General features: G+C 41.0%; 1 protein-coding gene across 3 annotated transcripts in view; it reads right to left on the reverse strand.

Annotated features, from left to right (window-relative positions):
* The window catches only part of rps6kc1 (ribosomal protein S6 kinase polypeptide 1), a 176,484-nt gene that overhangs the window by 89,392 nt on the left and 70,293 nt on the right, over window positions 1-16,799 (reverse strand). For all 3 annotated transcript variants that reach the window (XM_060831474.1, XM_060831475.1, XM_060831473.1), the window contains one exon: window positions 11,446-11,826. In XM_060831474.1, coding sequence (XP_060687457.1) covers window positions 11,446-11,826 — 381 coding nt within the window. The remainder of the gene's footprint in view (window positions 1-11,445; window positions 11,827-16,799) is intronic.

Consider the following 16,799-nt stretch of genomic DNA (forward strand, 5'->3'; position numbering starts at 1 on the left):
ACCTGACAAGTTCTTACTTACATACGCAGGGTCTTAATGAAATAATCAAGATTTAACTACAATCTTCAGTAAAGGCCTGGATGAAGCATCTTTCATAATTTTCCTCACCAGTTCAGAGAACACCCAAACAGGTAGATTTATTAACTGTCCCCACAGACCAAATAAATGGTAGAGTTGCTCCTGCAGGAACCCAGATGGAAACCACAAGTTTCCTCTGCTCAGAGTCTAGTTCATCCTTTATAATACGGCCCTCAAATCCAACCTTAGTGATTGCTATCAAGGCTATCACAAGGTTATTTACTAGAAGTTATTGTTAATTCTGCTGACAGGAAATGTGTTGTTAATAACACTGACAAGCTACTGAAACACCATTTAAAAGGGGAATATTTTGATCTTCACCCCTAGGGTGGTAATAATCAGATGAAAATATAAGTCTTTCCAAGGATGAATAACTCTTCTTGCTGGATTATAATCCAGCAGAGGAGAAAGTGAGGACTGCCGATGCTGGAGTTCTTAGTTGAAGAGTGCGGTGCTGGAAATGCACAGCAGGTTAGGTATGATCAGAGGAGCAGAAGAGTCGACATTTCGAGCATAAGTTCTTCATCAGGAATGAGGGGGAGGCCTATGGGGCTGAGAGATAAATGGGAAGGGTGTGAGTCGGTTGGGGGGCGGGGGGGTGGGTGGGGGTAGCTGGGAATGCAATAGGCAGATGAAGATGGACAGGTAGGACAATTCAAGAGTGCAGTGACAAGTTGGAAGGTTGGATCTGGAATAAGGTGGAGGGAGGGGAAATGAGGAAACTGGTGAAATGCACATTACTCCCTAATGGTTGGAAGGTGCAGCAGAATGAATAAAAATGATAGCCCGTCTCCTCAAATGTAACTGGTTGAGAATTTGTGCTTAACCTCTGTGTGAAGAAGACTTCAGTCGATTGAGCCCAGGTAGAAATCTAATTTATTTAGGACAGCACTGAAAGCATTCTCAACATTAACCAACTGTTCTACAGTCATGTAGCTCAAGTCTTAAAAGGAGGAACGTTTTCCAAAAATATTGGCAAACTCCCAAGTACAAATTCATAGAACAAATTGTTCACTTTTTTTTTTACAAGGCCTCAAAGATCCATTTCTTTCTGGAAAGAATGGATATAACTAGAAGCCATTTATACCAAAACATAAAATGAAAAGAAATGACAAGACAAAGTATTTAGACACAACATCCAAATAAATGAGGAACACATTGGCCTGGATTTTAAGTTAACTGACTGCTTTGGAAATAGGGCTGGAGGGAGAGGCTGCCCATTCTGTAAACTCATAAAAGTTGCTGGAATGTGGGAAGTTGAGATTCCCCCAGGAACTGAATCCCTGCCGAGCAATCAGATAGCTTGATTAGTGCATGCTTGGTTAAATATGGAGCAGGCAATAGAACGGCTGTGCTGCGTGCGTAGGGAGAGCGTGATGGGGGAATGGGTGTGTTTGGATGGGGAAGAGTGTGTGTGTGTGTGTGTGTGTGTGTGTGTGCGTGTGTGTTTGAGAGGGTATGGGGTGGTAGTGTTTGGAGAGGTGTGAGGAGGGTGCAGTAAGGGTATGGGGATTGGGGATTTGAATTGGTGGTTTGGGGGAAAGAGGGGTGTTTCACCATTATGCTGACTCATGCCAGTGGAAAATCACTGACCAAAAGGAGGGTTAGCAATTCCACCCTGGGTTCCATAGCATGCAGATTTTATGGGAAAGTAAAAACAACTACTGAAGCATAGAGCAAAGAACACAAAAAAAACCCAGACTTTCTAGTCAAATGTTATTTTACAGAATATTGTCCATACCAAGTAACATTGTTAAACTGGAATAGAGACCCAAGTAACACCAAAATATATTATACTTGAGAAAATGGACAGATTCTGAGCAACATGCACCCATTTATTCACTTCATTTTACTGCATTCTACTTCTGTTTTAAAATCAACTGTAAAAAGAAAAAAAGCTTGCAAGTGCAAATAAAACAGATCGTCACAGTAATATTCTATCTTCTTGCACATCTTGTTCTTTACACTGTCAATGGCCATTGTGCCTCAAGTCTTCTGGGTTTCTAGCCCAACCCCACCGTTTTCTGGCCTGCATTAAAATCCACCAATTTGCCCAACCTGTTGGTCTTAATTGTCCTAATTCTCTGCTTTGCTGCAGCAACCACTTTATTGATGTCTGATGTTTTTGCGATGAGAAAGGAGCTATTGAAATGAATGATGTTGTTGTTTCATACCAACATAGACATTACTGAAGCAATTGCCTTAAAAAAATGCCTACTAGAAGCCATAGGTAGAAAATTGTCTTAAGAAAATAGTGCTTTTATGGTCTTCCAAATATAAAAAAGCAGTTAAAACAATTAGCTTACAGAGTGGCACACTTGAACTTTAGAATGTACAAGAGAACAGATTACAGGAGTAAATGACACAATATCAGTTATTTGCATACAGGTGCCTTGTTCAGCTCATCACATTCTAGGGGAACAGGTTTCCGTAAGAAAATTAGCAGGGTTAAGCATCTTAATATATTCAAACTAAGTTACCCTGGTGCAAATTAAGGTTTGGCTATACTAAAATTTACAAATTCATAGGCACGCATGGCTTGTGGATAATGTATCATTACATATGGTTTAAAGACATAACCATAAAAAAAAAACCCAGATTCAATTCCCAGTTTGTGCTAATTTGATGATCTTGGCCAGAAAGATCATGCAGAACACTACACCAGTCCTTTAGCACCTTTGGGCTCACTTAAGAAAAAGAATATCAGCTTAGATTCCTATTCCAAATTGTCTTCCAGTGACTACTACTGAAAAGCACTGTGCATACTCAACAAGAGCAGGTCAGAGCGTGTCACTGATTATCTTAATAATCAAATAACTTCAATTCTAGAGAGGTACCAGAGGATTGGAAAACTGCTAAGGTGACAGCCCTATTCAAAACGTGAGGTGATGAACGGGTAACTGTAGGCCGATTAGCCCAATTATAGTTATATGAATGACTTGGAGGAAGGAAGCTCATGTACTGTAGCCAAATTTGCAGATGACGAAAATAGGTACAAAGTCAGGTTGTGAGAGGGATACACACAGTTTACAGAGAGATATCCATAAGTTAAGAAATAGGCAAGAAATTAGCAAATGAAGTTTAACTTGGAAAAATGTGAAGTTCCTTCTTGAAGGGTTAGCAAAAGAACAGATATTACTTAAATGGAGAAAAGCTACAGAAAACTGCAACACAAAAGGGACTTGGGGATACTTACGCACAAAACACAGAGCTAGCACACAATTGCAGCAGCAATCAGGAAGGCTAATGGAATGATGGCCCTCATTTCAAGGGCATTGGAGTATAAGAGTAGGGAAGTCTTACTGTAACTGTACAAGGTGCTGTCAAGACTACAAGTAGATTACTGTGGACAGTTTGATCCCATAATTTAAAGAAATGTATCATTTCATTCGAGGCAGTTCAAAGAAAGTTCACGAGGATGATCCCTGGTATGGAGGAATCATCTTGTGAGAAAAGGCTAAACATGTTGGGATTCTACTCAATGGAGTCTGGAAGAATGAGGAATAATTGCATCGAAACATATGGATTCGTAAAGGGCTTGACTGGGTAAATAGTGAGAGGAGGTTTGGTCCCCTGGGAGTCTAGAACCAAAAGGCATCGCGTCCGAATAAAGGGATGCCGATTTAAGACTGAAATGAGGGAAGAAGTTCTTCAGTCAGAGGATTGAAAGTCTTTGGAACTCCTTGTCAGAGAGAGCCATGGGAACAATATCCTTGTGTATATTTAAGGCTGAGATAGATAGATTCTTGATCCCAAGGGAAATCAAGGATTATATGCAAAGGGCAGGAATGTAAGTGTGAGGAATGTCAGAACAGCCATAATCCTAAATGGTGGAGCAGACCCGAAAGGCTGAACGGCCTTCTCTGTTCCTATTTTTTACGGTCTAACTTGCTGACATCGGTAGCTTTGGCTCTTGTCAATAGAAATGCCCATTTGGAGAGGGTACCTACGCGTTTAATGTAACATCCAGAGGAGCTCTTAGTTGTTTAGAATAACCTTCGCTTTGCCATACAGATGTGGCCAAGCGGAGTACAATGATGTTTTACTGTAGCTCTGCCAAAATTTGCATCTCTCTTCCCAACAACATTGTGAACATATGTAGAACACATGGACTGCTGTAGTTCAACAAGGCTGCTTACCACAAGCATCTCACAGGCAATTAGGGATGGCCAACAAATGGTAGCCTTGTTAGAACACCCTCATCCCTTGGAGGAATAAAAGCAATCTATCCAGAACTAGGTGGAGATTTGTGTAATTACATTTTTTTTTAATTATTCCCTATGATACAGGTCATGCAGCAAACTTCAAAGCTGTTAAAAATTAATTCACAAAGCAAATTGAACAAGCATTTATATTGGTTTCAAACTCTGCTGTTCTATCCCCCTGCAAGCTTCATATTTTACTACAAACACACGCGAAGTAAAAACAAGGTCTTTGAAATCATCTCAGAGAGTATCTGCGGTGGGGAGATTGAAATAAATGTACGATAGGATGAAATCGACTGGGGACACATTTGGACAAAAGCCTCCTAATGGCAACTTGTGTTGTTTCTGTAACAATTCACTTGCATTAGTGTCTGTGCAGCTGCGACTCATATGGTTTCACTTGAATGAAAATATTAAGGCAAGAAACCACCCGCTTATTTTGTTTTTATTCAACTTTACTATAATTATTTTGTAAACTGCGTGCACAACAATACACTAAACATCTGGAGAAGCAGGTAATTAACGTGTCATACTAAATTAACGCATTTAATACTGAGCCCATGCATGTGATCATAATTATAGCTGTTTTCTTCTAAATGATGATACTGTAGCTTTATGTTTGATATAGTGCGCAAGTAATGATTTTCTGTGTATTCGGCACAAAAAAAGGGCAGTCATAACTTGCCATGGTTCAACTAATGCAGTTCTCACACAACTGAAGTTTCACAAAGTGCACACAACAATGTTTCCCTCTATCATTACTACAAGCAGAATTACTAAAAGCTCCAGTAAATTCTATGAAAGTGCGCCCATTTACTTTCAAGTAGTTATACTAATGATTACAATTAGTCTATTAATTGAAAAACATTTTCTGAAATGTACTGTACTGCCTGGTGCTCCTATTAAAATGGGACCCATTTGGTTAATTTATGTGCAAAGTACACTTATATTTGCATACCGCAACTGTACTGTATATTTAAACCAACTTTCATCATCAATAACCAGATATTCCACTTACAATTGAAATAAGTATTTCAGTCATTTTTCTTGGATTTGCAAAGATACAATAATGTAGAACATAAATGGGTGCTTTATGAACTAGCCCATAATAAGTTCCATTCATATGATAATACTATGCATCAAGTTTTACTGTGTACTCATTAGATACAACTTGCACTGCTGAACTAAAGCATTGCAAATGTATCCAAATAAAATTTCATTGGCAAAACTAAAAACAAATTTGACAAGAAAACATGATAACTACTGAGGCTACCCAAATCCTCATTAACTCTGCAACCTTCACACCCCAGCTCTCACACTCAGTCTATTGCCTATGCCACCCACCTCCTTCCAATTCATCATCATTTGCAGAGCCTTCAGCCAGCTTGACACCCATCCCACTCTCCAAATCCACAATTTCTCAGCTCAAGCCCCCACAAAACCTACCCCTTCAACATAAACCCAAAAGAACTGCAGATGCTGTAAATCAGAAACAACACAGAAATTGCTGCTGTGCTCCAGCGATGCTCAGTGCAAGCTGGAAGAGCAGCGCCTCATATTCCAATTGGGAAGCCTGCAGCCTTCTGAACTCAATATCAAGTTGAGTAATTTTAGAACTGAACAGTGTCTCCCATGTCCTTACCCCAACCCTCACACATCAGGCCTTGTTATCACAGTCTTATTACATACAAGCTATTGTTAGCCACCAACAGTCCCCACTAACAGCTATTCACCCTCCTAGCCAGGTGTTACTCACTCCTTTGCCTGTCCAACTGCTCTTCTTCTCTTCTCTCTCTTTGGGTTCTATCCCCATCCATACTTTCCTCCTTATGCCCACCCCCTCCCATCATCCTATCTTCTGCATATAAACCAACATTTTCCTAGCTACAATCAGTTTTGAGCAAGGGTCACTTAACCAGAAACATTAGCTCTGATTTATCTCCACAGATGCCGCCAGACCTGCTGTGCTTTTCCAGCAATTTCTGTTTCTGCTACCCCTTCAATCTCACCCTTAGACTGGTCCTCCTATCACAACTCGCAAGTGTCCAAATTTTCCCTTTGAATCTTATGAAAAACTTTGGAATGTTTACACATGTGAAATGCACTATATATGCAATTGCACATTGTTGTGCTGTGGAATCAACTCTTCTTTGCTTCATCAGTTATAACAAACAATGTGCTGTTTCTGGGCAATCCAATCAAGCAACCAATTCTACTTGAAAACAACTCATTACAAGATGGTGTCAAAATCATAAGAGAACATTTGATGCCAGGTTATCAAAACAGAAACAGAGAATAGCAGTAGGCCACTTAGCCCTTTGAGCCTGCTCTGCCATTCAATAGGATTGTGGCCGATTCTGTGAGGTGTTGTATGTTGGTATTACAAACAAGGGCAGGACTTATACAATTAATGGTAGAACTGGGTAGTGTTGTAGAACTGAGAGGTTCAAATACATAATTCTTCGAAATTTGCTTCACAGGTAGATTAAGAAGGCATTTAGCACATAGGCCTTCATTGCTCAGGCCTTTGAGTATAGGAGTTGGGGCATCTTGTTGAAATTTTCCAGGACATGGTGAGGCCTCCTCTAGTGTACAGTGTGCAGTGCTGGTCACCCTGTTGTAGGAAGGATATTCTTAAATTAGAGGGGTTCAGAATAGACTTACGAGCATGTTGCTGGTATTGGAGTGTTTGAGATATAAAAATGGACTGAAAAGGCTGGGACCTTTTTCACAGGAGCATAGGAATTGAAGGGTGACCTTATTGAGGTTTATAAAATCATGAGGGGCACAGATAGATGAATGACAAGCGTTTTTTTCCTTTAGGGTGGGGGAGTTTCAAAAACAAAAAGGACTTTTTTTGTGAAAAGCAGAGTGGTTCATGTGTGGAATGATGTGCCAGACAAAGTAGTGGATGCAGGTACAGTTACAATGTTCAAAAGACACTTGGATATATACACGAATAGGTAAGGACATAGAGGAATATGAGCAAAGTGCAGGCAGATAGGAGCTAGTTTAGTTTAGAAACATAGTTAGCATGAACTGGTTGGACCGAACGGCCTGTTTCCACACTCTATGGCTCTCAGTCAATGACACATTCCTACTTTCACCCCAAACCCATTTATACCTTCAAACTTTAAAAATGTATCTCTCCCCTTCTTGAATATTTACAATAACTTGACCTCTATGTTAGCGAATTCCATATGTTCAATACGTTTTGAGTGGGGAAAAAAAAACTTTTCCTCAGCTCAATTGCCTACCTTGTATCCCAAGACTCACCCAGTTCTAGACTCCCCAACCAGTGAAAACATCCACCTACACTTAGACTGTGTAGCTTTGTTCGAATTGTATACGTTTCAATCAAATTCCATTTCATCCTTCTAAACTAGTGAATACTGGCCCAGGATCTCTCCTCATAAGACAATCCTACCACCCAATAAACCTTCACTGCACTCCCTCTATGACAAATATGACCTTAGGTAGGGATGCCATACTCCAGGTGTGATCTCACTAGGGCCATGAAGACATTCCTGCTTCTGAAATCCTTTTGCAAGGAGGACCAGCATACCATTTGCCTTCCAAATTGCTTGCCGCACCTCCCTGTCTACTTTCATTGACTGGTGTACAGCGACATCCACTTCCCTTTGTACATTCACATTTCCTAACATACCCTTGTTTAAATAATACTCAGCCTTTCTGTACTTCACATTTAGCTACATTGTTCAGCATCTGTCATATATTTGCTCACTCACTCAATGTGTCTAAGAAACCACAAAGCCCCCTGGTTACCAACTCAAAATGTTAGATGGAATCACAACTGAACCAGATTCAATTCAAATGCAACATTCATTTGGGACAAGATATGAACACCTGTCCACACCTGAAACATTAAGTAGGACTGCAGCTGCTATCATGAAGAACTAAACTGAACTAAACTGGGTATAAAAGGAATTTTAAATGGAGACAAAAGGAACTGTGATAATTCCCACAAGGTTTCCAGCTGATGTTCCAAATTAGCACTCCGAAAAGCAACAGGATACCAAAATGATTTAAATGAGAAATAGTATTCAGTAGTGAAAATAGGGACCCTACAACAGGGAAAATAGAGACTACTTTGAAAAAGAAGTCTCACCTTAAAGTGGAACAAATAGATATTCCTTTCCAGGAACTATAACCAGACTGGATTATTAACCAGCAAGCAACAAAAATATTTTTTAAAAAACTACAGTCAGAAATCAGTGTTGATATTAAACAAATTGAGGCTCATAATATAGTGGGAAATGAAAATCTTAGCCATTCTTTTTTTTTAGATTAGATTAGATTACTTACAGTGTGGAAACAGGCCCTTCGGCCCAACAAGTCCACACCGACCCGCCGAAGCGCAACCCACCCATACCCTTACATTTACCCCTTACCTAACACTACGGGCAATTTAGCATGGCCAATTCACCTGACCCACACATCTTTGGACTGTGGGAGGAAACCGGAGCACCCGGAGGAAACCCACGCAGACACGGGGAGAACGTGCAAACTCCACACAGTCAGTCGCCTGAGTCGGGAATTGAACCCGGGTCTCAGGCGCTGTGAGGCAGCAGTGCTAACCACTGTGCCACCGTGCCGCCCACTAAATCCATTCTGAATGGATGATTTCCACAGTCAAAGTGTTGACAACTATATACATGCTAAGAAATGAGTTTTTAAAAATATCTTGCAAGGCCAAGGCACTAGTTTGAATGCAAGCAGCGGAGCACTCATCCACTGGCTGAAGAATGGCAAAAAGCCCATGTCACCTAATTTGGTGGGTCTTCCGCAAATGTCAGCATCATTCAGACAACTGTACGGCAGAAAGCCTTCCCCAGGATCATGGGACCCAGGGGTAAAAGTCATATGTGCCAGAAGCTGCCAGCTGAACAAAGGCTGGTATTAGGGAGATAGTGGTTAAAGCCAGTATAGCATCTACTGAAGTCTAGGACCCACAGCACAGCTGAGGATGATGGGAGGGAAGGGGGTGGTGGGGTCAGCAATGGTAGGGTCCCACTTGCTGATGCTAGATCTCTTGATCAGGCACCAAGTGGCTTTGAATGAGGAATCTGATGCATACACAACTGCATGTAGTCAAACTGAGTAAATCACCTACATAACAAACGAAGGGCACAGCAGAAAAGCAGTTCTACTGACCCTCCCATTATTAATTTAATTGTGGTAGATGGAGGAAATAGATGGGAATGCTCTACCGTCACCTTCCTACTTCAACACCACATGGAGGGCATTAGACTGTGCCCTAGAAAACAGTGAACAAGAAACAGATTTTTAAAGCACTAATGAAGCTTCTGCTGTACAGTATGTACAATCCACCTTTCCCTGAAATTGCCCTTCCTCTCTTTCAAATCAAAGAAGGAAACATTCTACAAAATTTCTCCCAAGACTCCAGTCAAATCAAGCAAGTCTTTACAATTCGCAAGTTTTTCCTCATGATCGAGCAGCAAAGGGGTGAACATTTTACACAAGTTATTCTATTAACTACCCTATTATACATTTATCAAAAAACAGAATAAAATCAAAGCATGGCAAATACTAGAAATCTGAAAACAAAAAAATGCTGCAGAAACTCAACTGGTCTGGCAGCATCTGTGGACAGAAAGCAGAGTTAATGAATCAAGAGATATTTACTTAGCTCAATGCTAGGTGCCACAGACAATTTTCATTGAAAGATATCAGGGTCATTACAATTGACAGGTAGAAATCAGTTTACTGCTGGTTTGATTTCTCAATAACTCTTGAAATAGTCACAAAAAATGGCTCTCTGATGTAGATCTGTTAATACTAAAGTATCCCATTACAGAGGAACCTCAACGATCTGAAGGACACAGGCGGGAAATATTTTGTTCGGTTAATCAAATTCCAGATAATTGAGGGCCAGATAACACTTTTTTTAAAAACAATAATCGGGACCTTGTGATCTTGCAGGATGATCTGATATTCAGACAATTGAATATCCGATCATTGAGATTCCTCTGTATTATGGCATTTCACCTTGAAACCATAACATCTTTTGTGATTTTCTCTCTCCTGTCCTACACCATATGGAAGACTTTTCTGATCTTCCGACACACCATCCTTTCATTTGTTCAAAACCTGCTGTATTTCTATAGATATTAGTTATGGCAAAAGGGGAAAGATCTGAAATGTTAACCCCAGTTTATTCGCCATCAACGCAGTCAGACTTGCGTATTTCCTGCAGTGTCTATTTTTATTTCAAAATTACCAGCAACTACAGGCAGCACAACAGTATCTGCTAGCACAGGATTTCAGGACATGTCATTAATTGGGGTGGGAATTAGGAAGCATCAGATAGGTTTCATAGAAATCCTAAGTTTCAAGAGGATACTAAATGGGATGGAAAAAGAGCCAGGAGTAAAACTAGAAGTGACAAGGGATGAGGATGCAAGGTACAGGCTGGAAGTGAAGAGCATGCCCAGAATTACAAAGGCACTTTTCATTCTAGACTTTTACAGAGGAATTCTTAACACTGAAATGCTCTTCAAAAAAAAATGAATGAATACAAGAAATGCAAGTCTGACATATAAAAAAAAGTCCCTCATTTGACACTAAAATTGTTGATCTCGCCCAAAGAGGCCACATGCTGGCTGATGTAATTAGAGATGCTGTTTCCCAGCGAGAACAGAGACATTTGCTGGAACTGAAGAGGTGTTTTACTCTGTCTTATAACATAATGATATATGCAGCTAGTTAGTGTACAGCTGGTTTCTAATATATAGTGACACCACCACAGTGAGTTCAATTCCCAGACCAGCCAGGGTTACCATAAAGGTGCCACCTTCTTAATCTCGCCCCTCACCTGGAAGCACGGTGAGCCTCAGGTTAAACCACCACCAGTCGTATCTCTCCAATGGAAGAATAGCCCTAAAAGGACAATAGTGACTTCACGTTTTTACTGTACATACAGTGTCCACTGGAGAAGTAAGACAGCTACATTTGCAGAATTTTAAACCTTGGCCTGTGTAACATGTTGACAATTTTAGATGCTTTAAAACGGTCAGAAGTTAAGGTAAGGTATCTCTAGAATTCATTGTTGGTTTTATACAGAAATACCGAAGGTATACATGAAAATCAAAAATCCTCCAAAATCTTTGTTGATCGTTACCTTGAACTCCTTGAAGTAGTAGATCAACTCCATTCCTGTAGAAATTGAAGGCAGCTTCGTAATCTTGTTCGGCTTCCTTCTGCAGTGCCAGCTTTATCTGGTCACCTGCCTTTGTCAAGTAATCACCTTTCCCTGTTCTACATTTGAGACTTCCAACTGGTTGTGACCACAAGCCTCTGCCTCCTTCCGCGCCATCCTGGCTCCTCTCCTGAGGAAGAACGGCAGCTGAGCTTGTAGGTTCAGGGGAGGAACTATGCTTCGTAAATCTGCTTGGGGAACTTCTATTTGATGCCATTCCATCATCCCATTCAGTGAGTGAATCCCCGTCCACTGTCAGTGACAGCAAGTCACTATCACTGGATAAACCTGGCTGATCACTTTCTACAGGTAAATGAAGAAAGGAGATAGTGAGAAAAGTTTCAGTAAATATACTGGCAGAATAGATCACATTACTTTCAATAAAATTCAAATGTTTATTACCCAGCATTATCATTTGTACCAAAAGGTTTAATGAAACTTAAAGACCCAGACGTCTAACAGTATTTATAATTCAGATTCAATTCACCTGAATAAATTTATCAAGTTTTGTTATTAAAAAGATGTATAAGTTCCTTACATGTAGAACAATACATCTGAGAGAAAGAAGCAGGGTTGCTCCTTTTCATTAAAGACTCACTCGACCCGAATCATTAACTCTGATTTCTCTCCACAGATGCTGCCAGACCTGCTGAATTTTTCCAGCAATTTGTGTTTGCTCCTTTTCATCGTTCAATCACATGGAGGTACCAAAAAGCCTCCAATGTTGAATAGGAAAATAATTAGTAATGGCAGGTCCATGAAGTTTTACATGTCAAGGTGACTATAACCTGCAGAATGTCTGTTTTTTTTTCCCAAAGCTAGCCTTTTGTTTCGAATGAAGCACTATGTTGCATCCGGAGTGCTATTGGAGTTTTGAGGGAGAGAAGGTGGAATCAGATGTAATGGCATTACAGGTGAATAAAGGCAACTACAGAGGCATGAAGGAGCTGACCAAAATTGACTGGGAGAAGAGCCTAGCAAGAAAGACAGTGGAACAGTAATGGCAGGAGTTTGTGGGAGTAATTCGGAAGACACTGCAAAAAATCATTCTGAGGAAAAAGAAGCATGTACATGGAGGATGAGACAACCACGGCTGACTCAGGAAGTTGTGGATAGCATAAAAGCAAAAAAGAGAAAACATAAATGTGGCGAAAGGCAGTGGGAAACCAGGGATTGGAGAACCTACGAAGAAGAACAGAAGACATCTAAGAAAGAAATAAAGGAGAGAGAAGCTTAAATATGTGGGTAAGCTACGCAGTAATATTAGAAAAGATTGCTAGAGTTTCTTTATATATCTAAAGGGCAAGAGAGGCAAAAGTGGACATTGGGCAGCTGGAAAACGACGCTGGAAAAGTAGTAATGGGGAACAAGGAAACGGCTGAGGACTGAATAAATACTTTGCATCAGTGGAAGACATGAGTAAGATACCAAAACTTCAAGCGCTGGGGAGCAGAAATAGGTATGGTGGCCATCACAAAGGAGAAGGTGATAGAAAAACTGAAAGGTCTGAAAGTGGATAAATCACATGGACTGGATGGGCTATCTGTGAAGGAGATAACTACTATGCTTTAGTAGTGATCTTTCAGGGATCACTGGAGCCAGGAAAGGTCCCAGAGGACTGGAAAAATCACTAATGTAAACCCCTGTTTGAAAAGAGAGGAAGGCAAAAGACAGTGCATGGTAAAATAGGGCAAAGTCAGCACGGTTTCATCAAAGTGAGGTCATGCCTGACCAATCTGTTAGAACTCTTTGAGGAGGGAATGAGCAGGTTAGACCAAGGAGAGACCAAGGGCTTCCAGAAGGCCTTCAATGAGGTGATGCACAGGAGGCTGCTGAGTAAAATAAAAGCCCATGGCAATAGAGGCAAGGTACTAGCACAGATAAAAGCTTGGCTGTCTGGCAGAAGGCAGAGAGTGGGAATAAAAGGGTCCTTCTCTCGATTGAAGCCAGTGACTTAGTAATGTTCCACAAGGGTCAGTGTTGGGACCACAACGTTTCACTTTATACATTAATGATCTGAATGAAGTAACAGAGGGCATTCGGGCTAGGTTTGCAGATGATACAAAAATAGGTGATGGGGCAGGTAGTACTGAGGAGACAGGGAGGCTGCAGAAAGATTTAGACAATTTAGGAGAGTGGGCAAAGAAGTGGCAGATCAAATACAGAATATGGGAAAAATTGTGAGCTCATGCATTTTGGTAGGAAGAATAGAGGCATGAACTATTTTCTAAATGGGGAGAAAATTCAGAAATCTGGAATGCAAAAGGACTTGGGAGTCCTTGTCCAGGTGTCTCTTAAGGTAAGCTTTCAGGTTAACTTGGTAGTTAGGAAGGCAAATACAAATGGTTATCATTCATCTTGAGAGGACTACAGCATGAAAGAAGGGATGCATTCCTGAGGATTTAAGGCTGTGGTCAGATCATATTTAGAATATGGAGAGTAATTCTGGGCCCCCTACCTCAGGAAGGATGTATTGACCCTGAAACGGGTCCAAAGGAGGCTCACGAGAATGATCCCAGGAATGAAAGGCTTAACATATGAGGAACATTCGAGGACTCTGGGACCAGACACAGTTGAGAAGGATGTGGGAGGATCAGACTAAAGCTTACAGGTTACTCAACGGCCTGGACAGAGTGGATGTTGGGAAGAGGTTCCCATTGGTAGGAGAGACTAGGACAAGAGGGCACAGCTTTAGAAGAAAGGGAAGACCCTTTAGAATGAAGATAAGGAGAAACTTGTTTAGCCAGAGAGTGGTGAATTTGTGGAATTCAGGCACAGATGGCTGTGGAGGTCAGGTCATTGAGCATATTTAAAAACTGAGATCAATAAGTTCTTGATTGCCCAGGAGATCAAAGGTTATGGAGAAAAAGCAGGAAAATGGGGTTGAAACACCTATCAGCCATGATTGAATGGCAGAGCAGACTCGATCAGCTGAATGGCCTAATTTCTGCTCCTTATGGTCTTATGCTTCACCGTTTCCATTTAGAGTCTCAGCTATCCCTTTTCACATCTGCTGCACATTTTTACCCACTAATCTTAATCTTTCACCTAAATGAGTTGTGAGGCCTAGAAATGTGTTTAATCAGAAACATTATTTCCATATTTTGATATTAGTTTTGTGGAAGACTATCTTGAATTCTTTTGCTTTTAAAAAGGAAGCTCTGTTCATAACTAATCCTTTATGTAGGACATCGATATCTTCTAACACTTCCAGTCTTGCTACCACCATCATACTACTGCACATATACTCCACGAAGCTCCTTTTCCAAAAGGAAGTGCCTGTTTCCCCACTGAGAGTTCAGAAGATTAGGTCTATATGAACTTAGCAAGGTATTTGACAAAGTTCCACGTGATAGACTTGTTAGCAAGGTTAGATCACATAGAATCTAGGGGGAGCTAGCCAATTGAATACAAAATTGGCTTGAAGATAGAAGAGAGGATGGTGGTGGAGAGTTGTTTTTTGGACTGGAGGCTTGTGATCAGCAGAGTGCCACAAGGATCAGTGCTGGGTCTACTGCCTCTTGCCATTTTGTATAAGTGACTTGGATCTGAACGTAGGAGGCATGGTCAGTAAGTTTGCAGACAACACCAAAATTGGGGGCTTGGTGAAGACTATCTCAGAATACAGCAGAAACATATCAAATGGGCCAGTGTGACACATGAAGTTTAATGCAGACACATGTGAGGAGTTGCATTTTGGTCAGGCAAACCACCTCTGGGACTTTATACTCTTAACAATAGGAGCCTGGGGAGTGTTGCCAACCAAAGGAACCTGGGGTGCCTTCATAGCTTTTTGAATGTGGAGACACAGTCGTGAAGGCACGTTGTCTTTATTGATCAGTGAGTGATTATAGGAGTTGGGAGGTCGTGTTGCAGCTGTACAGGACATTGGTGAGGCCACTTTCTACTTGCTCTGCAATAGAAAAGATGTTGTTAAACTTAAACGGTTTAGAAGAGATTGACACAAATGTTGCCAGGGTTGGAGGGTTTGAGCTATAGGGAGAGGCTGAATAGGCTTGAACTACTTTTTCCTCTGCAGCACCGGAAGCTAAGGGGTGAACATATAGGTGGTTTATAAAATAATGGGGGGCATGGATAGGATGAATAGCCAAAGCATTTTCCCTAGGGTAGGGGAGTTCAAAACTAGAGGGCACAGGTTTAAAGGTGAGGGGGGAAAAGATTTAAAAAGAACTCAAGGGACAACTCTTTCTCGCAGAGGGTGGTGAATGTATGGAACGAGTTGCCAGGAGGAAGTGGAGGCTGGTACAATTACAACATTTAAAAGGCATCTGAATAGATATAAAGAGGAGGACGGGATGTAGTCAAATGCTGGCAAATGGGACAACATCAGTTTAGGACTGAAGGGCTTGTTTCCGTGCTGTATAGCTTACTGATTCTTACCTGGCACTGTTATCACATTCAGCCACTTCTGCCCTTTATCCTTCTCTTTATGCCAACTTCTGTCCAGCCTACGAGCCCCTCATTCCATTGACCAGTCCAATCATCTACAATTGTCTGATCATATTCTACTCTGCCAGCCCAAATAATTGCTTTGGTACTAAAATATTAACAAACTGGCTATAACAAATAAGTGAGAAGTGGATTAAGCACTTATGGACAATTAAAAACTAGTTGCCAGCTAACACAGAAACTTTACCATGAAGCATAGCTTTACAGGCACTACCACATGGGGGAAAGAGGAAAACAGGTTATTACCCTGAACATCAAGAAGTGAGTGACTAATGTTTACACATTTGGAAACTCACTACTGCCACCCACAAGCACCACCTGGCTTTAGCTCCAAATCTCTGAGTCTGCGTAATCTTCACTCTCCGTACAAGTATAACTCAATAAACTCGGTTTGGATAAATCTGAGCAACATCCAAACCAGTATCAAACCCAAAGACCGCTCATAAAATTTCACAATGCAGTCAGTCCTCAAACTTCTTGGCTTTAAAATACCAATTCTGAGGATTAGCTTCAAAACAAGTTCACAGCCATCTCTGATGTTCAGTATGTTAGCACCCTTGCTGGTCAGTGGACTATGGTGGTAATGTCTTTACTGAGTTTGTAGATAGACCCATGTAGATGAGTCAACTTTTCAAGCTAGAGCAGATGGTCTATAACATCATTATTTGTTATTCACTACTGCCCTAGGGATGCAACTGACACTCAGATCAGCAAGGAGTGCATAGTATTCACTGTCCAAAAACAAGCAGGTGGAGCATACTGGTGGCTTTAGGGTAACAAGTTTTCCCATGGTTCAGGATACCATT

Source organism: Hemiscyllium ocellatum, chromosome 10, assembly GCF_020745735.1.
Source record: "Hemiscyllium ocellatum isolate sHemOce1 chromosome 10, sHemOce1.pat.X.cur, whole genome shotgun sequence".
NCBI classification, from domain to species: Eukaryota; Metazoa; Chordata; class Chondrichthyes; order Orectolobiformes; family Hemiscylliidae; genus Hemiscyllium; species Hemiscyllium ocellatum.